At 54.8% G+C, this 22655-nt stretch overlaps 1 protein-coding gene and 2 long non-coding RNA genes across 8 annotated transcripts in view; 1 reads left to right on the top strand and 2 right to left on the bottom strand.

Annotated features, from left to right (window-relative positions):
* LOC129049109 (uncharacterized) overlaps positions 1–6929 on the bottom strand; it is a 22832-nt gene extending 15903 nt beyond the window's left edge. Inside the window, exons 1-2 of the long non-coding RNA XR_008511909.2 lie at positions 6804–6929; positions 4529–4692 (exon numbers count right to left, since the gene is read on the bottom strand). This is a non-coding gene — a long non-coding RNA (uncharacterized LOC129049109). The remainder of the gene's footprint in view (positions 1–4528; positions 4693–6803) is intronic.
* IGSF9 (immunoglobulin superfamily member 9) lies at positions 2587–21201 on the top strand. 6 transcript variants are annotated; one of them, XM_054527094.1, is made up of 22 exons: positions 2587–2677; positions 4637–4868; positions 5113–5301; positions 10415–10567; positions 11342–11496; positions 11734–11851; positions 13430–13571; positions 13678–13823; positions 13916–14058; positions 15601–15741; positions 16025–16195; positions 16325–16441; positions 16650–16800; positions 16992–17115; positions 17384–17559; positions 17812–18062; positions 18276–18360; positions 18437–18616; positions 18847–18889; positions 19222–20082; positions 20347–20474; positions 20708–21201. In XM_054527094.1, exons 2-22 carry the CDS (start codon positions 4811–4813, stop codon positions 20887–20889), a joined length of 3714 nt encoding a protein of 1237 aa, XP_054383069.1. In that variant the 5' UTR covers positions 2587–2677; positions 4637–4810; the 3' UTR covers positions 20890–21201. The 6 variants fall into 6 exon arrangements, with proteins under 6 accessions (XP_054383069.1, XP_054383078.1, XP_054383087.1 ...); XM_054527103.2 differs by having other exon boundaries at positions 13964–14058; XM_054527097.1 differs by lacking the exon at positions 2587–2677 and adding an exon at positions 3049–3127.
* LOC129049110 (uncharacterized) lies at positions 12692–22639 on the bottom strand. Its single transcript, XR_008511910.2, has 3 exons — positions 22543–22639; positions 18828–18966; positions 12692–13071 (listed from the first exon to the last, which is right to left on the bottom strand). It is a non-coding gene; the product is annotated as an uncharacterized LOC129049110 (long non-coding RNA).
* Positions 22640–22655: the final 16 nt, after the last annotated feature.

Consider the following 22655-nt stretch of genomic DNA (forward strand, 5'->3'; position numbering starts at 1 on the left):
AAGAAGAAGAAGAAGAAGAAGGAGAAGGAGGAGGAGGAGGAGGAGGAGGAGGAGGAGGAGGAGGAGGAGGAGGAGGAAAAGCAGCAGCAGAGAAGGAGGAGGAGGAAAGAGGAAAGAAGAAAGAAGAAAGCAGGAGAAGGAGAAGAAGGAGGAAGAGGAGGAGGAGGAGGAGGAGAGGGAGAGAGAATATTTTCTGATATCCTTGTCAGCAATTTGAAAATATGGGGGCTGCCTGATACTTAGGTTAGGTGGAATCCTCGTTGGTTGAATAAGCTTTCCCAGAGAGTAATGACTATGAATCAAGGACAACCTAGACGAAAGTCTTTTGTTTTGAACCTCAGGGACTATTTTTTAAATCATCTTTCACTCCTGGCACAGTGAGGGAACAAGTTATAGGGCTAAGTTCCTTTTCTTAACAAAAAATCTCCAATATACATATAAATCAGACAAAAAATGGCAATAACAATAAAACTCACAAAATAAGTTTCCAGAAAAAAAAGGCCATATCATAAACTTTTAAAAATTGAAAACCATTTAAATGTCATTTAACAAAAGTTATTTTAATGTCCACATGAGATTAGTTTATCCTCAAGAAACCACTGGAGACAGTAGTTTAGATCAGAGGTGTGGCCAATTCTAACACAGGGGAGGGAGATCCTTCCCAATGATTGGTGAAGATCCAAAGACTAAAAAACACTTGGCTCTGCCGGGGGCAGTGGCTCACACCTGTAATCGCAGCATTTTGGGAGGCCGAGGTGGGTGGATCACGAGGTCAGGAGTTCAAGACCAGCCTGGTCAAGATGGTGAAACCCCATCTCTACTAAAAATACAAAAATTAGCCAGGCAAGGTGGTGGCTGCCTGTAATCACAGCTACTTGGGAGGCTGAAGCAGGAGAATCGCTTGAACCCGGGAGGTGGAGGTTGCAGTGAGCTGAGATTGCACCACTGCACTCCAGCCTGGGTGACAAAGTGAGACTCTGTCAAAAAAAAAAAAAAAAAAAAAACCAAAAAACCGCTTCGCTCTTTTACCATTTCTTCTAGCCTTGCTTCCATGCTGCATTCATTAACATGTTTCCATTATAGTCTTATCAATAGATCAGGGTATTGAAAAGCATTGTTGAAAAGCTGCTACTTTGGGAGTATTTGCAGGAGGGAGGGTGTGAGAGACTGGCCCACTGCTCCTGCCTCTTGTCTTCCATCTCAGTCACCCAAAAGCACTAAAACCTTTACACCTGGAAGAACTGTCCAGCAGGCAGAGCTTACTAAGGATGGAATGGGTACAACAGTAGTGCTGAGCTTCCTGGCCCAGGATGTAATGAGATAGGGGCTTGGATGACTACATGGAGAAATGATGTGCCAGGGATTCTGGGGCCAAGCAGTGCTTAGGCCCAGCCCGGAGGGTCTCTCATGATGCTGCAGCAGTGATTCTGTGAGTCTGATGCCTGGTGCACTCAGTTTGAGTCTTAGTACTTCGGATTGGGATGAGATCAGCACGTTGCTTTCATAGAAGGCTTCCAAGGGGGCCAACTGAATGGGAAGGACCTGGACAGGCAACGTTGCTTAAGCCTACCCTGCATCCCTACAGCATCACGAAGCTGAGGAGGTGGAATCTCTGAGGGGCAAGATATGCAAGATGTCTTTGTGTCTGAGAGTGAAGTCTCCAAAGGAGTGGGTTTGATGAAGTTTGGGTTGGGTCTCAATCCAGCTCTGCCATATCCTAGCTGGGAAAGCTTGGGCCAAGTTACTTCATCTCCCTGAGCCTCAGTTTTCTCATTAGTCAAAGGGAGCTCTACTTACTTCCCAGGGTTTCTGTGAAGGTTACACAGGAGTTATAAAGCATCTAGTCCAGGGTCTGGCACCCTGCATGGGTCCAGTAAGTGATCTTTTATTTCATTCCTCCCTTCCAATCTCCCGTGTCAGGATATCTCTCGTTTCTCCCCTCCGGGCCTGTTTCTCTGGGTCGTTGGTGCCAGAGCTGCCTCGGGAACTGACTTGGCAACCCCACGCTCAGAGCACAGCCTTCCTCAGCTGCGCACAGTGGGAGGCGCCTGGGCAAGATTTGGGAGCTCGCCAATGCAGACAGGTATTTCCAGTCCTGCTAGAGAAGCAATGGGTGGAGGTGGAAATGGGGATGGGGGAGGAGATCGGATGAGCCCGGGACCTGGGTGGATCCCCTGGGAGGAGGGCGGAGAGTCATGCTCCCCGCCTGGTGCTCCTACCCCCAGGCTCAGATTTCAACCCTCGCTGCCGCCTCTGTGGCGCGCCCATTCGGGGAGCGGAGAGGGTCGCCCGTAGGTTCCGAAAGAAGGACGGCGTACCAGTAGCCTGGCAAGGGGCCAGCTCCCGCAGCCTTGGAGCGCGGGCCGGACCCGGCTGCCCCTCTTGCTGGTTGCGGGAAGCGGCCCACCGGCCTTTCCACGCTTGGCTGTGCAGAGGTCCACGAGGGGGCGACCTGAGCCCACGTGCCGCCGAGCCCTTCCCTCCTGAAACTACAACTCCCAGGCCGCTCAGGGGTCCCGCCCGCCTCGCCGCGCCTCTGGCGGCTCCAATTGGCCGCCGCGGGAGGGGGATTGGCGGTCTCCAGGGCGACGGGAGGCGCTCGGGGCATCCGAGGCGGGGAGGCGGGTCCGCCCCCTATTGTGTAGCGGCGAGAGTGGAGCCGAGCGGTGCGGAGCAGGTGAGGGAGGGGGCGTACTGGAGGTATAGAAGCGGGGGTGCTGGCGGGGGCATGGAGAGTAGTGCGGAGTTATGGGGGACAGGAGAAAGCGGGGAGTTCTAGAGAGAAGTGGAATTCGTTGGGGGAGCAGAACTAGGCGAGTTCTGGGGAGTGAAGTGGAATTCTTGGCGGGTGGATGGGGGTTCCCGGAGAACTGCAGGAGTTCTGGAGGCAATGTGGGGGAGTTTTTGCTGGGTTCTAAGAGAAAGGTGGAGTTCCAGGGGACCAGGGAATGCGAAGGAGAAAGGAATTGTTGGGGGTGGGGTATCATAATTGTATTATGGGCTGAGGCAGGAGAATCCCAGGGAGGGGAATTCTCGGGAGCAGAGGATGGGGAGAAGTGGCTGGGGGGTGGGGAGACCAGAAGGGAGTTCTTTATAGTGCAGGAGACCTGCTGCAATTGGAGATCAGGTGCGAGAAGCTGGAATTGTGGGGGGACTGTGCGTAGTAGCGATAACTGGGAAGGCAGTAATGGGAGGATGAGGGAGTGGTGTGTGGGGAGACTAGCAGGGTGAGGAAATAGTGGAGGCTGGGGGAGTTGGAAAGATATTAGGAGACTCGGAGGAATTCTAGGGATGCCTAGTTACTCAGAGTCTCGGAAAACAGCCAGGAGAGGACTAGGGGGTTCCTATATACTTGGAAAAAGGTTTTTCAGGGAAGTATGGGAGAGCCGCCTGGAGGCAGTGGGAAACAGGGGGCTTGGTTGCTAGTGAGTTGCCAGAAGTTAGACGTACAGGATCATTAAGTAGAGGCAAGGATCAGACTCTGTGGAGGATGTTTTATAGTCTGTCCGGAACTTTGTGGCCAAGAGTGGGTTGGAGGCCTCAGAGCAGAGTCCACTTGGCAGTGCCAGGCCCTGGCATTGACCCTCTGGCTCTCTGAGACTGCCCTAGGATCTGTGGGGCTGTCAGAAGCTCCTCCCCTCCGTGCCCCAGGGTTAATTTTGTACACTTCAGGGACTCCCAGGCTTTTTTTTGGACCATGCCTCTGGGGTTGGGGAAGAAAGAGCCTGACAAACCCTAGCACCCCGAGGATGCTGGAGGGGAGTGAGTGGGAGGGATTTGGGTGAGGTCCTTGGGTGGTGGTGCCTGGCAGGGGGAGGGCTGCTTGGCAGTATCGTGAGGAAGTGGCGCCAGCAGCCAGCCCTGGGACCTGTCCAGACTTGGAGGATGCTGCCTGGATCCCCCATACCGGCAGGTGGGGGAGGCAGCTCCTCCTCTCCCAAGTGCCTGACTCACTCATTGCCAAAGCAGTGTAGGGAGACTGAATGGAGAAAGGCCTTGGGTCCTCAGCTTCCAGAGTTTTTCATAGAGGCTGGGGAAATGGGACAAGGGATTGTATGGGGGTGTCCTGGGGACCACTTTCTGAGGCTTAAGGGCCCTGGATTTGCCCTTGACTGGCTCTCTGCCCCTGAGCAGAGATCCTCAGGGCCTTTATTTGTCACAGAGGGGTGAAGGCGACAGCACTGGTTCCATCTTGCTGCCATACCTTGTGAGCATCAAGAGTAAGGAAAGAAGCGAGAGCAGGCTAGGCCATGAGAGTCTTGATCTACCATACTTCCTTCAAAAATATTTTTCCAAGCATATAAGGAACCCCAGTTCTCTTCTGGCTTAGTTTTTCAAGACCCTCAGAATGCAGGCATCCCCAGAATCCTTCCACATTTCCTAAGACCTTCCCAACTCTCCCAGCCTCCCCCATTTCCTCATCTTTCTGGTCTCTGCATTCAGCACTCACCATTCTCCCAGTACTCCTATCCCTGCACTTACTCCCCAGGGCTTCAAGATCCCCCCCTTCCCCCTACCCCTCACTTACCTATACTCCTTCCTCCTTTCTCTTCCCAATGCCTTTCTCTAATGGTGGGGTTTCTTCTGGGCTCCAGTATTGGCCAACTCTGCATGTTGCCTTGCACTTTGCATTTAGATCTGGTGGTTCTCCAGAGAGCAGCTTCCTTGGGTGTTACATGAGCCAAGCCCTCACTGTACAGAAGAGCGAGAGCTGAAACCTGTTCCCTGAGCTGATCAGAAGGACATCCCTTGGCCCCTCCATCTGGGCTCCTGTGGATAGGAGGGGCTGGACGAGCAGGCCAGCTGGGCTATGGTGTGGTGCCTTGGCCTGGCCGTCCTCAGCCTGGTCATCAGCCAGGGGGCTGACGGTAAGCTGGGTTCTTGGGCTCAAGAATGCCCTGTTAGCCTTGGGGTGGGTATGGGGGTGTTCCTCAAGGGTTCCTCTTTGAGCATGTGAGGGCAGGGGAGGAATAGGCTGGTTCTGGAGAAGCTGAACTGGGGGTTTCTCTAGTCACCCAAAGTCCTAAGGTGCCTACAGAGATACTGATGGCACTTCCCCTCCCAGCACTGACCCTGGCCCCCCGTTGTGCCCTCATGCCACCCATCATGCAGGTCGAGGGAAGCCTGAGGTGGTATCGGTGGTGGGCCGGGCTGGAGAGAGTGTGGTGCTGGGCTGTGACCTGCTGCCCCCGGCCGGCCGGCCCCCCCTGCATGTCATCGAGTGGCTGCGCTTTGGATTCCTGCTTCCCATCTTCATCCAGTTCGGCCTCTACTCTCCCCGAATTGACGCTGATTACGTGGGTAAGAGTTCTCCTCAGGTGGGAGGTAGGGAGGTATCAGCAAGAAAGGTGGGCTGGGTAGAGTCGCACAAGGCCTCCTATGAACTGCTTTGTCCCTGCCCCGATCTCATCTCCAGCTCTGCTGCCTTAACTCTGCTTAACAAGCATGGCTGTGCTCCCAAGCAGTGTTAATTCATTGAAAGATTCATTCATTTACACACACACACTCACACTCTTACAGCTGTGCTATTTAGGACTCCACGTGGTCTGTTCCAAAGGAGATCCTGCAGCCCTATTCCAAATATCCATTCTAATTCTGTAACTGCTTTTTCTACATCTCATCATGAAACCTCCCAGACTTCATCCTGATCTGTAGTCTCCCCTCTTGGCCCTACCTTGGTCCTGGCTCTACTATCTGCTCCCTCCTCTGCCCTCTCCCCCTTCCTCATAGTCTTAAATGCTAGTTCGGGGGTTCAAGTCTTCTAGGGAGTGGGCTGGTGGGGCAGCAGGGTGGGCGCGGCTGTGACCTCGCTGCTTTTCCAGGGACACTCAGCCTGCTTCTGAGTAGAGAAGCACAGGTGTACAGAGAGGGTGGCTGGGGAGGGCCCAGGATCCCCAAAGGGCAGTGACTGGATGGGGCTGGCCTGGGTTGCCGCTTTAGGTGGCACCTGTTGGGACTTAAAATCGTGTTTAGCCTCCCTGGGCGCCTTCTGCTGCACCCCAGCTGGCTCCCTAGAATGGCTACAATGGCTCTGCTTCCTCCTAATCCCGGATGGAGCCTTAATCTAAGCAGTTTAGTGCCAGGTCTCAGAGGGCAGTGTGCAGGAGGCCCTAAGGACGGGTCTGGGCTATGGGGCGAGAGAGAGTCTTATTGCCTCCTCTTCAGAGGGGAGACCCAGGAAAGGCCACCAGGGAGGATGTTGATGGGGAGACCACCACCTTTTCCCTCTTTAGTTTGAATCCTGTGAGAAACCCTGGGATTGGCTGAGCCTTGCCACAGGGCGGGCTGAGCAGAGAGGGGAGGAGGTGCAGGCAGGTGATGCAGAAGGGAAGTTTCTTTTCAAACTGGGGGCAGTTATTGGCAAGCAGCCTGGTGGGAGTGTATGTGTCTACACAAGCCCTGTGGGAATGGATAAAAGCGGGCCCCAATTAGCACCAGTGGAGAAAAAAACGGCTGTGCCCACCAGCCTTCCCTCCCTGCCTCCGCCTGCCCAGGCCTGGGAGGGGTCTCGGGCTGCCGGGCTGAGGCTGGACAGATTCATAATGTTGCCTGACTGAGGGCAAGGCAAGGGGAGGTGGAAGAGGGAGGGGCTTTTCCTGGGACTCCACTAGGGAGACTTGAAGCTCTTCCTTCTCTCCAGCTTGTGTCCTGCCTTGAGGTCCCTCAGGCCTGAAGCCACTGGATGGTTGGCAACTTTGTCTACCTGTGGGTCTTCTGTCTGTGCTGTTGCTTGAGCTACAGGGGCTGTTAGCAGTAGCCTCTGGGACTTACTGTCTACTCCTATCCTTTGTTCACACCCCTACCTCGATCTGGAGCTCTTGGTCAGGCCAGAGCTGGCTGAGGGAGTTGAGACCTGAGGGAGGCCCCTGAGCCCGTTAACCCTTTTACTGCCTCACAGTGTGGAAGGGGCCTCTCAGCCTTTGTGTAGGGGACTCGGAACTGCAGTTGCTAAGCAACAGGAGGTAGAGGTTGCTAAGGACAATGCTCTTCTGTCATAAACCCTCTGGGCAGTGAAGGGGAGATGGGCCGGGGACTGTTGTGGGGCTGGTGGCCTAGAATGTGTGCGGAACCCTGAGAGAGACTGTTGGATTAGGGACCACACAGAAGGGAAGGCTTCTCATCTTTGAGGACTCTAGAAGCATCTAGCAGAGGAGACTGGATTTATCAATGATGCCATGGAGTGAAAGCAATATAAAACAAGCTAGGACTAAAGAGTAGGATTCAGTTAGCTGCTGTGTGTAAAGCGCCCCAGCCTGTGCCCACGCAGTGTCTGTGTGGTGTGAACCCATGACCAGGCCTCTGGAGGGAAGGAAGGTTAGGCTTAGTGGACACCAGCTTTCCTAAGGTGGATCTTAGACCAACTCATTAAAATGGCAGGATGGGCTTTTGTGCTGTATTTCTTGGGATTTTCAAGATGCCCCACACCGCAGAAGGGATGTGCATTTTTTTCTCTGCCCTGAGTTGTTTGATAAAAACCAGTGATCTCGTTCTCCACTTAGAACTCCCCTGCTTGCTCTAGTCACCTCCCCTCACCACCTTTTATTCTTAACCCTCTCCCCAGTCACAGCTTCCCAGAAGCCTTCCTTACTCCTCTTGCTTCACAGTGCAATGTCTGGGCGCAGTTAGCACCATTTTTTGAACTTCTTTGTGGATGTGTGGACATGAACTTGCCCATTTAGGTGACTGTGGGTTCCCTGCCTTCCGAGAGCTTAAGAGAGCAGAGACTGTGTCTCCTGTTTTCTTCACACACCCCTGCATATGGGACGATCTGAAGTCAACAGGCGTTAGCCCTGCAGGTGGAGGGAGGCCTCCAGGAGGTGGGCCCAGGACTCAGGACGACTCAGGGCGGCCCTGCTGGCGATCTTCCTGTTCTTCTGTAACACTACAGGTCTAGCAGTCCAACTGTTACAGAAAAGCTAGGACATGCAGTATGCTTCTTTGGATATTCTGAGTAACATTTGGACTGTTACCCATTGGCTACCAGCATCTCCCAAATGAGAACACGTAGATTACCCCTAGTGCCCTGAACAGCACTTGGTCCTAACACCCGTGTCCATGGAAAGCACGCTGCGTCTGGAGAAAGAAGCCTGGCTTTGTCACTTACTAGCCATGTGATTTTGGAAAGAAACTTAACATTAATTCCTTCAGCTACAATGGAATTCTTGGGAGGATTAAATACGGTGACAACACCTAATATTACATGGCCTGTATTCCACACTCAATCTTCCTTCCCTCTTCTTCCTTCTTTGTAGAGCTATAATGAAAAGTATCATGTGGGACATAGAAGAGGTTGCAGTCTGGGGTCTGCAGGGCTCAGCGGCCAGGCAGATTAGCTTTCTTGAGGAATCCTGACAGTGGGTGGAAGGGTATGATTATGTTAAATATTTACCTGCTAGGCCTAGTCTTATCTCCCGGGTGGGGATTTCAACACCTAGCCCTTTAAGCAGGTCCACCCATCCTAGAGAATCCACACCCTGGAACTCATTCTAAGTAGAAAAAGACTCTTGCCTAAGATCACAAAGCCTGCCTCAACTTGATCCTTCTCTTCTTTCTGAAATAGATTATCTTATTTCTGAAACAGATCACTCTAGAGGTAGAATGGAAGCAAATTGGAGGGGCTGAGCGCATTCACAGCTTCAGAATTTCTAGTATTAGGAAGAGCTGGGGTGGACACTATGCAAAGGGACTTGGAGCTGCACTTGCATACAACATAAGATTAAGAAAATGCAGCCAGGCACAGTGACTCACAGCTTAATCCCAGCACTTCGGGAGGCTGAGGCAGGAGGATCCCTTGAGGCCACGAGTTTGAAACCAGCCTGGGCAACATAGCAAGTCCCCTCTCTTCAAAAATTAAACAATTAGCCAGGCATGGTGACATGTGCTTGTAGTACTAGCTACTTGAGAGGCTGAGCCCAGAAGTTCGAGGCTGCAGTGAGCTACAATCAAACCACTGTACTCTAGCCTGGGCAACAGAGTGAGACCCTGTCTCTAAAAGAAAAGAAAACAAAGTTCCATTTGTTCATAGCAGAGGTCAAGGTGGGGATGAGCAATGTGATGTAGAGGGGAGGAGGCTGGAGGCAAGGAGACTGGCGAGTAGGCTGTTGGAGAAACCCAGGTGAGACATGCCACAGGTGTAAAGGTGAGGACAGCAGAGAAGGGGAAATGTTTAGGAGGTAGGATTTGAAAAACCTAATGAGCAAGTAGATATGGGAGGTAATCGAGGAATCTAGGAGATGCCAGGTTCCTGATAAGGTGACTTGGTGTGTGGTGGTGCTGTTCACTGATGCAGGGAGAGAAAAGGAAGATGATGCGTGATCAGTTTAGGGACAGGGCCAGGACTTGAGTGCAGCTTTCTGATTTCAAATCTAGAGCTCATTTATTTGTTCAACAACTTTTATTTGAGCATCCACTGATGCCAGGCACCATGCTACATGCCTTCCCTACATTATTTCTCTCCTCCACCCCACCCCAATTTTGTTCCTTTCTCTTCTTTTCACAGATGAGGAAACTGAAATTGAGAGAGGTTAAGTAACTTGCCCAAAAGAGTACACAGTCGAGCTGGACTCATGCCTAGGTCTATCTGGCTCCCAAGTGTGTGCTTGTATCACGAGGCTGCACTGCCAGGGACCCATGAAGCTGTCTCGGGTGCACAGTTGCATCCAGAGAGGGTGCTGAGGGCTTGGGTAGGCACCCTCGGTCTGAGCCTGGCAGTGTGGTGTGGATGCTGACCAAGAGTGGGATTGAGGTGTCTGGTTGTGCTGTGGTTGTGTGGCTTTGTGGAACTGTATGTGATCAGCCAGCTGGGACCGGAGTGCCCCGGGGCATGGAGAGGATAGGGCGAGGAGGCTGCTGACTTTGCTGCTTGCTGGGCTGGACTCTGGCCACCCTAAGGCGCTTAGGCTGCTGATAATAGCCCTGAGGGATTAGGGGCTTTGGCAGGCGGGGTCTGGGTTCCCCTGCTAGGGCCTCAAAAACTGCTGAGGTTTTCAGGGAAACAATCCTCTATCAGGAGTACTCCCAGGAGCTCACACCTTCCCCTACAAAAAGATCCCAGAGGTGGACAGATCCTCTAAGAGTCCAGAGGAGACTACATGCTGGCTTTTCACCTCCTTCCCCAACAGTCCTGGATGCCGAGTGCAGTTCAGGGGAAGGTTTTGTCCACCTGCTGTCCCCCTAGGTTTCTCTTTGTCTAGACAGGGTCCCAGCTGTCGAATGGCAAGAGCGGTCAGAGAGGCCGAATGGAGGGACCTGTCCTGAATGACCCCAACCTCATCTGCGTCTCTCTGGACCCCAAACTCAGAGTAACTGGGAGAGACTGAGCCTGTTCTTACCTCTAAGAATTACCAGTGTGACCAGGGGATTGGGGCTTCCATGGGGTTCCTTCAGCACACTTGATTCAGGGCTCCTCCCCCAGGACGAGTCCGGCTGCAGAAGGGGGCCTCTCTCCAGATTGAGGGTCTCCGGGTGGAAGACCAGGGCTGGTACGAGTGCCGCGTGTTCTTCCTGGACCAGCACATCCCTGAAGATGATTTTGCTAACGGCTCCTGGGTGCATCTGACAGTCAATTGTATGAAGCTGGGGGCAAGTGGTGGAGAAGGACGGGGAGGAGGAGGATGGGGACCTCTGGCTGGTGGGAGAAAGGGGAAGAGGGAGTTCTATTTCCATCCCACAAAAGCTCCGATGCCCCACCCTTCCTGAGAGCCCTTGTTTGCTCACTTAGTAGTTGCATCTCACCCCTCCCCCACACTCCTGCCCTTTTCAGTTCTTCAAATATAAATTCAATCAGCCTTCTAGGCTCTGTGTCAGGAACTCCCTCTTTCTCTTCCCTCCTGCTTCCCCGGCCAGGGAAGTGGGTGGGAGAGAGGAGGCTCTTGGGCCCTGAGTGAAACACAACTCACATATATATAGCACTTTGTGTTTTCAAAATACTTTTTCATCCAGGCCCTTATTATTTCTCTCTCACTCCTAAGTAGGAAGGAGGTCATAATCATTCCCATTGCACAGATGAGGCTGGGTCATGCCACTGATTAGTGGCAGAGCAGAGTCTAGGACCCAGGCCTCCTCACTCCCAGAACAGTGCTCCTCCTGAGGGGACTTGGCTCTCCCCCAGGCTCTGGACATCCAACCTGGGTTCAGCCCCAGGCCAATGTGTGGGGGTGCGTTGATAGAATCCTCACTTGGCCCGGGTGCAGCAGACAGGGTGGCCCTGGGCTGAGGATTCCTATGAGGCAGGGCTGGTGGGTGGGCAGCAGGCTGGAGCCGAGTGGTCTCCCTGGCCCTTGGACACTGCTCTTTGGGCTGACAGCCCCACTGGGGCCCCTGATGCCTGTCTCCCTTGCAGCGCCCCCTCAATTCCAGGAGACACCTCCTGCTGTGTTGGAAGTGCAGGAACTGGAGCCTGTGACCCTGCGTTGTGTGGCCCGTGGCAGCCCCCTGCCTCGTGTGACGTGGAAGCTCCGAGGAAAGGACCTTGGCCAGGGCCAGGGCCAGGTGCAAGTGAGTCCTGGGGGTGGACAGAGTGGGCCATATAGAGTGTGAAGGGAAGGTGGGGGCCTGGCAGTGGGGCCAGAGGACACAGGAGGCAAAGGCCAGGCTGGAGGATGGGCCAGAAGAAGGGCTTGGCATTGTTTGCCCCGAGCCTGGGGTGCTGCCTCCCTCTGCTGGCCAGTCTCAGAAGTGCAGGATCTGAGGCTGACAGGGGAAAGGAATCTTCTTCACCCACTCCTTCCCTAGGTGCAGAACGGGACGCTGCGGATCCGCCGGGTAGAGCGAGGCAGCTCTGGGGTCTACACCTGCCAAGCCTCCAGCACTGAGGGCAGCGCCACCCACGCCACCCAGCTGCTAGTGCTAGGTGCTGTCTGGCGGGAGGGCTGGGGTCCAGGGTTACCTATGCAAGGGGGCTGTGACCTGTGGCTGAATTGGTTCACAGCAAGATAGGAAGGAGATTTGTGCCTGAGGGCAGGGCCTGTGGAAGCTAAGGGGGCTCCCAGTGCAGGCCGTTGCTCTGAAACCAGCACCTTAATTTTAAAAGGCTCAGTAAACAGACAAAGTGATCTTAGTGCCCAGTAGTGTGTTGCAGTGGAAAGGACATGGGTGCTTGTGTTAGGCTGTGAGCCGGCTAACTCCTTGAGTCTCAGTTTCTTCATCTTTGTAAAGAGACTCATATCTACCTCTCAGGTCTGTTACAAGAATTTACTTAGGTGCAGCTGAGCCCAGTCACTGGCACATGGTAATTCCTGGCCAAGATCCTTCCTTTAGAAGGGAAACTGAGAAGCAGAAGGCCTGGACTGTGCCTACATAGAGCCTATTATCTTTGTGGGGAAGTGAGACTAATTGGGGAAACAGGGAAGTGTTGCTGTCCGTGGTACTGTAAGAAACGCAGTGCCGGGTAATGGTTAAAGGTGTCGTCTGTGGCATCAGGAAGCCTAGTATGAATGTTGCCTCTCCTGCTGTCCTTGGGCAATCACCTCACAATCTCTCTGCCTCTGAGCCTTCATTTCTTCACCTAGAAAATGGAGACAATTCCCACCACAAAGCTTTTGGTGAGGATTAAATGGGGTCGTGCACATAAAGTGCTTAGCACTTAGCGTCCTGCATGCAGTCAGTGCTCTGTTGGGTCAGCTCGTATCATGACCTCTTCTTACTGACTGCTCATGTGGTACCGGCCCAGAGAGGGGAAGGAGTAGTGGAACTGTAGTAGCCAGAGGTGGTTTTGCAGGAGGTATGTGGCGTGGCCAGGCCCTTGGGAGGGGCATTCCAGACCTGGGGTGCAGGGAGCAAAGACATGGAGATGGGGGACAGCCAGCTGCCCACACTGACCTGAAAGAGTTCGTGAGGGCTGACATGTGGAAAGATGGCTGGCCAGGTAGGGAGGGTTTGGATCGCAGGGCTCCACAGGGCTGGGTTTGAACTTAGTGTAGTAGGAGCCAGGTGCTGTTGCAGGTTCCTGAGCAGAAGAAGTGTTCTGTGGCTCAAGGGGCTGTTTCTGTATGAATGGCCATTAGACTGGCAGCCACAGGGGAGCCTGGAGTCAGGGGCTGCTGCAGCATCTTGAGGTGAGGTATTAGGCACCTGGGTTAGGGTCAGAGACAGAGAAGTAATTCAAGAGGTGACAACCAGGGATACAAATGGTAAATGAGCAGAGTTAAACTGACTCCCCCAAACACACACACCATTCCTCGGCAGTGGAACTGCATGAATGGAGTTGCTCTTGATGGAACAGAGAGAATTTGGAAAGAGGAATGGATCTCAGGGACAGGATGAATTCTTGTTACATACAGGGGGAAGCTTCTGTTTCCATTCCCCAAAGCCCTGTAACAATGAGCCCTAGGATTCCAGAGGGCAGGGCTGGGAAGAGTTGTAGAGGTGACCTCAGGGTTCTGGGAAGACTGTGGGCTGAGGCCACTTCCTCCCCTTGTGCACCCCACAGGACCCCCAGTCATCGTGGTGCCCCCCAAGAACAGCACAGTCAATGCCTCCCAGGATGTTTCCTTGGCCTGCCATGCTGAGGCATACCCCGCTAACCTCACCTACAGCTGGTTCCAGGACAACATCAACGTCTTCCACATTAGGTGGGGTCACCCTCATTAGGAGGGTGGAGGTGGGGAATTCACAGTCTCTGAAGAGCCGCTTGGCTGGGCAAGGCCTGGACCCCTCCTCACACATGCCACATTGCAGCCGCCTGCAGCCCCGGGTGCGGATCCTGGTGGACGGGAGCCTGCGGCTGCAGGCCACCCAGCCTGATGATGCCGGCTGCTATACCTGTGTGCCCAGCAATGGCCTTCTGCATCCACCCTCAGCCTCTGCCTACCTCACTGTGCTCTGTAAGCCTGACCCCAGCTTCTCCCTCAGCCTGCTCCCTTCCCCTGGGCCAGGCCAAGCCCCTCTCCCCCAACTTGCCACTACTTTCCCCCAGACCCAGCCCAGGTGACAGCTATGCCTCCTGAGACACCCCTGCCCATAGGCATGCCGGGGGCGATCCGCTGCCCGGTTCGTGCCAACCCCCCACTGCTCTTTGTCAGCTGGACCAAGGATGGAAAGGCCCTGCAGCTGGACAAGGTACAGGCTTGGGGCAGGGGAAGGAGGGTCTTAGCTTGCTGTTATTCTGCTCAGGACAGCAGGGTGGAGTTAGCTCAGTTTAATTCAGTTCAGTGACTGGGGACACACATCTTTTTGTGAATTTAATTTGTGTTATAAGACATGTTGCATAGGAAACTACTTAAAACCCCTGAGGAAAAATTTCCATGGTTTAAAGTGGTGGTTTTGTGTCTTCTTTGGGGAAAGAAGAGAGATGATCTCTGGGGAAAATGATGGCAAAGAGTCAAGAAGCAGAACTGAAGGTTCTTTCGTGTGATGACTGGGAAATTGTGTGTCCCGGGGGAACACACACTTCTTACCAGGTGCTGTGTGGGGTAGTGGGTTGAGGGCAGGGGCAAGGAGGCATCCATCCTTAAAGTGGGCACCATCTGGGCAGAGGATAGCAACACTGTCTGGAAGGCCAGGGATGGAGCTCGTGCCTTCCTCTTAGGGTGGTTGAGGATAGACCAGCAACAGATTTTGGGACTTTGGTGATGGGCCTCAAAGAGGACACAGTCATTCCCTTGCAGAAACCAGGGTCAAGAGGCAGGAAGTAGTACAGTACATTTATGGAATCATGGATCGTCCAATTGGGTGGGAGCTGGAGTGCCTGTAGGGACATGAATGGTGCAGAGAAAGCTGGAAAGACAAGTTAGCATCAAAAGGAAGAACTGGATGCCAAATTACTATTGCCTCATTCCAAGGCAATTGGGATCTTTTGTCTGCAGAGACTATAAATTCTTTGAGGCCTAGTATTGCATCTTTTCATCATAGTGTACCTGGGGCTTCTACAACAATAGTACTCAGTATATCTTTGTTGAATATTTAAGAAAAAAGTCTACAGGCAGTTGGAGCTGCTGGAGTTTGTTGAGCATTGGTGTGATAGAATCAGAGCTGTGATCAGGGGGTGAGCTTGTCCAGTGGAATGTAGCAGGAGATACTGGACATAGGAAGAGGGGTTCTGAAGCTGAAATGGCCCAGGTGAAAGTTGTGGAGTCTGATTTACAGAGGAGGACATGAAGATGAATGGGCTCATGCTCTGACAAAAGGGACTTCCCAGGATGACTGGCTTAGTGAGTATTTCACTAGGGGGAGTGAGGGAACGTGAGGAGGCAGACTTCAGCAAGAAGGATGGTGGGCCCTTTAATAGAGAAATAGGAGCTGGTTTGGGGTAGAAGACTCTGAACTTAGTTGTGGAGTGCTGGGAAGAGAGCCAGGTGAAGTCCCAGCAGGCAGGAAGCCCCATGCGGCCCAACTCCAGGGGTGGCCATTCACAGTGTATTTTCTGTGAGTGGCACCCCCTGGAGTTGTGTAGTCACAGCCTCACACTATTGGGAGGGGTCCCTCTGTAGGAAAGAGAAAAAGGAAGCACTGGAAATCAGAGAGAGGTCAGGCCTAGACATGGAGCTGCTGGAGTCCTCTGCACAGCTGTGGGTTTCTCGTCCTGCCCCTCTCTTGTACTGCCATCCCGGGCTTGTCTCTGCTGAGCTCCTCTCTCTAGCTGTCATCTTCTCTTCCTTCCAGTTCCCTGGCTGGTCCCAGGGCACAGAAGGCTCACTGATCATCGCCCTGGGGAACGAAGATGCCCTGGGAGAATACTCCTGCACCCCCTACAACAGTCTTGGTACCGCTGGGCCCTCTCCTGTGACCCGCGTGCTGCTCAAGGTTAGGCCGGGCGTGGGTGGGGGCCTGTGGTGACAGTGGGTCAGATGGCTGGAGATGGTGCTAAGGCCAGGCTGATGGGGGTGGGGTGGGGCAGACACATGGGGAGGGGTTTCCAAATTTGTTTCCCATGGTGGCCACGGCAGCAGCTGCCTGATGCCATCCCAGAGGTTTCTGCAGAGGTGGTGCTCGGGAGGTGGGACATCAGTCACACACATCCAAAAGTAAGATATCCTGTTTGCCCCGCCTCTCACTAACCTTGACCATGCTGCCTCCCTCTCTGGAGCTCTGGGAGGAAGAATGTTCTGCAGAGGTTTGTACATCTCTGAGAGTCCTGCCTAAGCCTGCCAGCCCTTACTACACCACCATTTTCCTCCAGCCCCTACCCACTGGGGAACAGAAACAGAGCCAGAGAGGAATTGAGAGATGGAGAGAGAATGAGGTGGAGACAGGCTTGGTGAGTGTTTAGCTAGGGGGAGTGAGGGAGAGTGAGGTGAGACATGGCATGACAGGGAGCACAGAGAGGGGGAGTAGCCAGCCTTAGATGTAAGAGAGGGCCCCTCCCAATGCCAGATCTGGCTTGCAGGCTCCCCCAGCTTTTATAGAGCTGCCCAAGGAAGAATATTTCCAAGAAGTAGGGCGGGAGCTGCTCATCCCCTGCTCCGCCCAAGGGGACCCTCCTCCTGTCATCTCTTGGGCCAAGGTAAGGCTCCTGAGCCCGCTCTGCCTGTACCCGCGCCCACTACACCCCTGCCTCTCGTGCCCCAGCCAGTTTGTGGGAGGGAGGGTGTGGGAAGGAGAGGGCTGTCAGAGGCCAGGTGGGGAGGAACTGGAGCTGCCTGGAGAGATGAGGGGCGCCCTTGGTGAGGGGTGGCTGCGTGTGTCCTCAGGGCTCACCAGTGGTTCTGTAGGTGGGCCGGGGGCTGCAAGGCCAGGCCCAGGTGGACAGCAACAGTAGCCTCATCCTGCGACCATTGACCAAGGAGGCCCACGGGCGCTGGGAATGCAGTGCCAGCAATGCTGTGGCCCGAGTGGCCACCTCCACGAATGTCTACGTGCTGGGTTAGTGGCCGGAGAGAGGGCCAGGGGCTGGGAGAAACTACGTGGGAATCATTTTTGGAGGCCCAGAAAGGGGATCATGGGTGTGGGACCCCTGGGATGATGATGGGTGAAGGTCAGTGGCCCTGGGGCCCCTGCTACTCTCTACACTCCCTCAGGCCCTGACCACCATCCCTCCATTCCCCCCTGCCCAGGCACTAGCCCTCATGTTGTCACCAATGTGTCCGTGGTGCCTTTGCCCAAGGGTGCCAATGTCTCCTGGGAGCCTGGCTTTGATGGTGGCTATCTGCAGAGATTCAGTGTCTGGTACACCCCACTGTGAGTGACCTGCTCCTGCCATTTCTCTGCACCAATCTTGCCTCCTTTCCTCTCCTTCTTGAACCTATCTGGCCTTCTGCCCTTTCTTCTGTCCCTCTATCCCTCACCAGTCCTGGCTCTGCTTCTGTTTCCAGACTCTGAGACATTCAGGGCCAAGGTCCTGAGACCTTGGATGGTTGAGCAGAGGGGAGGTGGTTAGATCTCTGGACCCCAGATCTTCTGGTCTTCCTAGCTCACGAGGTGCCCCCCATGTCCTCATGTCTCCCAGGGCCAAGCGTCCTGACCGAATGCACCATGACTGGGTGTCCTTGGCAGTGCCTGTGGGGGCTGCTCACCTCCTAGTGCCAGGGCTGCAGCCCCACACCCAGTACCAGTTCAGCGTGCTAGCTCAGAACAAGCTGGGGAGTGGTCCCTTCAGCGAAATCGTCTTGTCTGCTCCTGAAGGTGAGAAGCTTCTCGTCCCAGAACAGCAGAGACAAGGATGGGGAAGGGCTGCTAGGAGAGCTGGGATATGGGAGGCTCTGGGTGGGAAGGGGCAGAGGTGCTGGCCAGCTTGGGGTCCAGAGGGGTGTGTGGAAGATGATTTGAGCTTGTCTTCAGGGGCTCTGGGAGAAGAGTTGGGCACTGGGGGTCGTGGAAGGCCAGGGGAGGGGCGCTGGGAATCCTTGCTCTGATCTGCCTTTCTGTCCCATGCAGGGCTTCCTACCACGCCAGCTGCACCCAGGCTTCCCCCAACAGAGATACCGCCTCCCCTGTCCCCTCCGCGGGGTCTGGTGGCAGTGAGGACACCCCGGGGGGTACTCCTGCATTGGGATCCCCCAGAGCTGGTCCCTAAGAGACTGGATGGCTACGTCTTGGAAGGCCGGCAAGGCTCCCAGGGCTGGGAGGTGCTGGACCCGGCTGTGGCAGGCACAGAAACAGAGCTGCTGGTGCCAGGCCTCATCAAGGTATTTGCGAGAGGCGATACAGAGAAAAGCCTCCTAGGGGCTCTCCTGCGTCCTTCTCCATTCCCCAAACCCTATCTTCTCATCTTGATTTGAGCTCTTCACCTCCGCGTCCTACCTCACCCTTCTGTCCCAAGTGCACAGTCTTTCCGCGCACCGCTGGGTTGGGCGGTGCTGGGCCCTGACCTCCCTCCTGGTACCCCATCCCCATCGCAGGATGTTCTCTACGAGTTCCGCCTCGTGGCTTTCGCGGGCAGCTTCGTCAGCGACCCCAGCAACACGGCCAACGTCTCCACTTCCGGTGAGCACGTGGCGTGAGGGAGGAGCCCCAGGGCTCCTCTGAGTCCACTGACCCTCCCTCGTGGCCCCCTGCCTAGGTCTGGAGGTCTACCCTTCGCGCACGCAGCTGCCGGGCCTCCTGCCCCAGCCCGTGCTGGCTGGCGTGGTGGGCGGAGTCTGCTTTCTGGGCGTGGCCGTCCTTGTGAGCATCCTGGCCGCCTGCCTCATGAACCGGCGCAGGGCTGCCCGCCGCCGCCGCCGCAAGCGCCTCCGCCAAGGTAAGCCCCTCCACCGTCAGCCCTGCTACTGCGCACTTGGGCCTAGCTTCCTTAAGCCCCTCCTACCTGGGGGAAAATCCCTCGCTCCTGTGTGCTCCAGGTGCATTCTCTTAGTCCTGCATCTGGTCCTGCCTACGCTTTTCCCAGCCGGATGGGGTTGGGTGAGAGAGTCTCCGCCTAGAGGGCCTTGATTTTTGCCTGTGTCATCTACTATTCTCGTGCCTTTCCAGATCCACCTCTTATCTTCTCTCCGACCGGGAAGTCAGCTGCACCGTAAGTGCCTCCACCTCCTTGGCTTTCTTCTGCCTTTCCATTGTACGTGCCAGTATCTTCTGCTTCCTTTTTTGCATCTTTAGCGGGGGGATGTTGGGTGTTGGGGAGGAACAAAAGTGGGAGAGGGTAAGGAGGAGTGTGCAGTGGCCCCAGCCTGAGGCCGGTCCAGTATGGCCTGTGCCTTCCTTCCACCCCTCCACCTTGTTGGTCCTTTCCTCGCTTGTTCTCCCTAGCTCTGCTCTGTTGTTCATCAAACCTCTCAAGGCCTGACGCTGGCTCCTGGGAGGGGGATCTGCCCCTGCCACAGACCCTGATCTCCTATCCTTCCCCAGCTCTGCTCTGGGCTCAGGCAGTCCTGACAGCGTGGCGAAGCTGAAGCTCCAGGGATCCCCAGTCCCCAGCCTGCGCCAGAGTCTGCTCTGGGGGGATCCTGCCGGAACTCCCAGCCACCACCCAGATCCTCCATCTAGCCGGGGACCCTTACCCCTGGAGCCCATTTGCCGGGGCCCAGACGGGCGCTTTGTGATGGGGCCCACTGTGGTGGCCCCCCAGGAAAGGTCAGGCCCAGAGCAGGCAGAACCTCGGACTCCAGCCCAGCGTCTGGCCCGGTCCTTTGACTGTAGCAGTAGCAGCCCCAGTGGGGCACCCCAGCCCCTCTGCATTGAAGACATCAGCCCTGTGGCACCCCCTCCAGCAGCCCCACCCAGTCCCTTGCCAGGTCCCGGACCCCTGCTCCAGTACCTAAGCCTGCCCTTCTTCCGAGAGATGAATGTGGATGGGGACTGGCCCCCTCTTGAGGAGCCCAACCCTGCTGCACCCCCAGATTACATGGATACCCGGCGCTGTCCCACCTCATCTTTCCTTCGTTCTCCAGACACCCCTCCTGTGTCCCCCAGGGAATCACTTCCTGGGGCTGTGGTAGGGGCTGGGGCCACTGCAGAGCCCCCTTACACAGCCCTGGCTGACTGGACACTGAGGGAGCGGCTGCTGCCAGGCCTTCTCCCTGCTGCCCCTCGAGGCAGCCTCACCAGCCAGAGCAGCGGGCGAGGCAGCGCTTCGTTCCTGCGGCCCCCCTCCACAGCCCCCTCTGCAGGAGGCAGCTACCTCAGCCCTGCTCCAGGAGACACCAGCAGCTGGGCCAGTGGCCCTGAGAGATGGCCCCGAAGGGAGCATGTGGTGACAGTCAGCAAGAGGTGAGAGCAGTCCCTGCCCATCCCTGCCTCCGCCTCAGTCCTGCCCCAGACCTCTCACCCCTCTCCCAATACCCTGCGCCTTCTCTGCTCCACTCCCACCCTGGGAACGGGAAACCTTGTCTCCCTTTAGAAGCTTTTGCTGAGGTCCAGGGATTTTTCAGGGGAAACCCATGACCTAATGTGAGTTTGAGGTCGCTGAATTCAGACTTTTCTGAACAGCCTGTATTCCTCCACCCACATCACATGTTTGTCTTTTTTTTACAGGAGGAACACATCTGTGGACGAGAACTATGAGTGGGACTCAGAATTCCCTGGGGACATGGAATTGCTGGAGACTTTGCACCTGGGCTTGGCCAGCTCCCAGCTCAGACCTGAAGCTGAGCCAGAGCTAGGTGTGTGAGCCCCCCGGAAAGGCAGGCATCTCGGCCATACTGTCCCACATCCCCCTGCCACCTTAGGACCCATCTATTCCCAGTCAGGCCCTGCCTCCCAGGCTCCTCTGCTCTAGACTGTGCCTTGCCCCCTTGGGCCATTTGTACTAGAAGGGCCTATCGAGCTTCACGTCTGAGCTCTTCACTCAGTGAACCTTAGGGCTTCTTCTCATTGTCCTGCCCTCCTCTTGTAGGTGTGAAGACTCCAGAGGAGGGCTGCCTCCTGAACACTGCCCATGTTACTGGCCCTGAGGCCCGCTGTGCTGCCCTTCGGGAGGAATTCCTGGCCTTCCGCCGCCGCCGAGATGCTACTAGGGCTCGGCTACCAGCCTATCGACAGCCAGTCCCCCACCCCGAACAGGCCACTCTGCTGTGAACATCCCTAATGTGAGGCTGGGAAAAGGCATATGGACCTGCAAAGGAGGCCCCCAACCAGACAGACCTAGTTTCAAACTAGGGCACTGCCCCTGCCTGCCCCTTTGGTGCCCAGGCACAGACCCTGATAGTGGGCTTGGGTCACCTTGGTATGGAATGTATGTGCTGACTCCCTAGGTGAGTCTGGGGATTGGAACAGGGATCTTAGGTCTGCCTCTCTCTCTCTCTCTCTCTCTGTGTGTGTGTGTGTGTGTGTGTGTCTGTGTGTGTGTGTGAAGTTTTTTACAGGTGAATAAACAAAGTTTGAAAGATATTTCTGTGTGTTATCTGTCTCTGAGAGAGTGCCAGGAAAATCCCTGGACCCTTAAAGAAGAGGAGAATCTTCTTGAATAAATGGAGGTACATTCAGCATTCATTCAAGAAACACTTATTGAGTGCTTACTGAGGCCAGCTACTAAAGGCCAGCCATTGAAGTAGATACTGAGAAAATACAAAGCTCTTGAAGACATGCCTTTGCCCTTGAGGAGTTCTTTCTAGTCAGTGAGGCAGACAAGTAAAGAAATAGTTACCGTATGATGTGACAAGTTCTGTGATACAGCTATGTGTTGGTTATTGTAGCACAAAGGAAGATGTTGCATTCAAGGCCACATTTAGTGAACGCTAATATCGTGTGCTGGGACAAATGCCACATATTGGGGGGGAGTCCTCAGGACCCTCACAGATGGTGGTAATAATAATAATAGTATTCACTATGTGCCAGGCACTGCTCTAAGCCCTATAGGTGGACTGTGTAGTTCTCTACAATTCTATAATTAGGTAGTACTATTAGCTCTGTTCTATAGACCAGGGAACTCAAGCATAGAATGCACAACAGTCACACAGCAGGTAAAGGGTAGAGCAGGTGGGGAGTCAGTCAAGGAAGGGAAACTATCCTAGGCAGAGGAATAGCCTTTGTAAAGGCACAGAGGAATGAGAATGCTTGACAATCAGTGGGACTGGAATATAGGGCTGTGTAGGACTCGGGGAGGGAACAGAGAATAGAAAGGTTGGACAGGACTGGATATTGACATCCTGGAATCTCAGGTTCAAGGGAGGACTCTATCATGTGTGCAGAATAGAGTCCCAGGGGGACTCTGTTCAACTGAAGCCTGAAAGGATGGGGAGCTCTTTCTCCACCCCTGAACTGTGCTGTCCTCCACCCTCAGAGACAAAAGAACCCCGGCCAGCTTCCTCGCGCTGAGGTCTCCCCCTCTGATCCCTCCAGGATTTAGGAAGAGATACCAGGTCGTAGAAAAGGAGATGAAAGGCAGGGAGAAGTCAGGTCTGAACCCTGGGTCCCAACACCGAACACACTCCTAGGGCCCTGGGCAGAGTGACCTCACTGTTAGTCCCTGCCCAGGCTTGAAGTAAGAGGTGAGCAAGATCACGTGGGGGTGCTGTCCCGGCCTGCAAGTCCCAGTCCTGTCACACACTAGTCAGTTGGGGTCGGGGGAAGGCCTTCCTGTGCCTCCGTTTACCTTGCCAGCCTCTAAACTAGGAGGCTTCTTCCCACATAAACACGCCCACAGTCTTTAGCTAACTTTCTAGGTAGAAAGTTTCCTACTGGGGCACAAGTCTACGGGCTCGGGCTCCCGGTGGAGGCTGGGGTACTCACGGGTGGAGACCACTGCAGCTGCCTTTGTAGGTTCAGACTCCCCGAACCTTTAACCCTTGTTCTGGTCTACTGGCCCTCTCTCTCAAGCAGTCCTCCCTCCTTCTACGCTGCGG

The sequence above is a fragment of the Pongo abelii genome, chromosome 1 (genome assembly GCF_028885655.2).
Source record: "Pongo abelii isolate AG06213 chromosome 1, NHGRI_mPonAbe1-v2.0_pri, whole genome shotgun sequence".
NCBI lineage: Eukaryota > Metazoa > Chordata > Mammalia > Primates > Hominidae > Pongo > Pongo abelii.

What these genes read in the sequence shown, in the direction of transcription:
- IGSF9 (XM_054527094.1), top strand. Translation starts at nt 4,811, where the DNA reads ATGGTGTGGTGCCTTGGCCTGGCCGTCCTCAGCCTGGTCATCAGCCAG. An exon ending in ATCAACGTCTTCCACATTAG is followed by an intron (nt 13,572 to 13,677) that starts GTGGGGTCACCC and finishes GCCACATTGCAG; the next exon opens with CCGCCTGCAGCCCCGGGTGC. An exon ending in GTGGTGACAGTCAGCAAGAG is followed by an intron (nt 20,083 to 20,346) that starts GTGAGAGCAGTC and finishes TTTTTTTTACAG; the next exon opens with GAGGAACACATCTGTGGACG.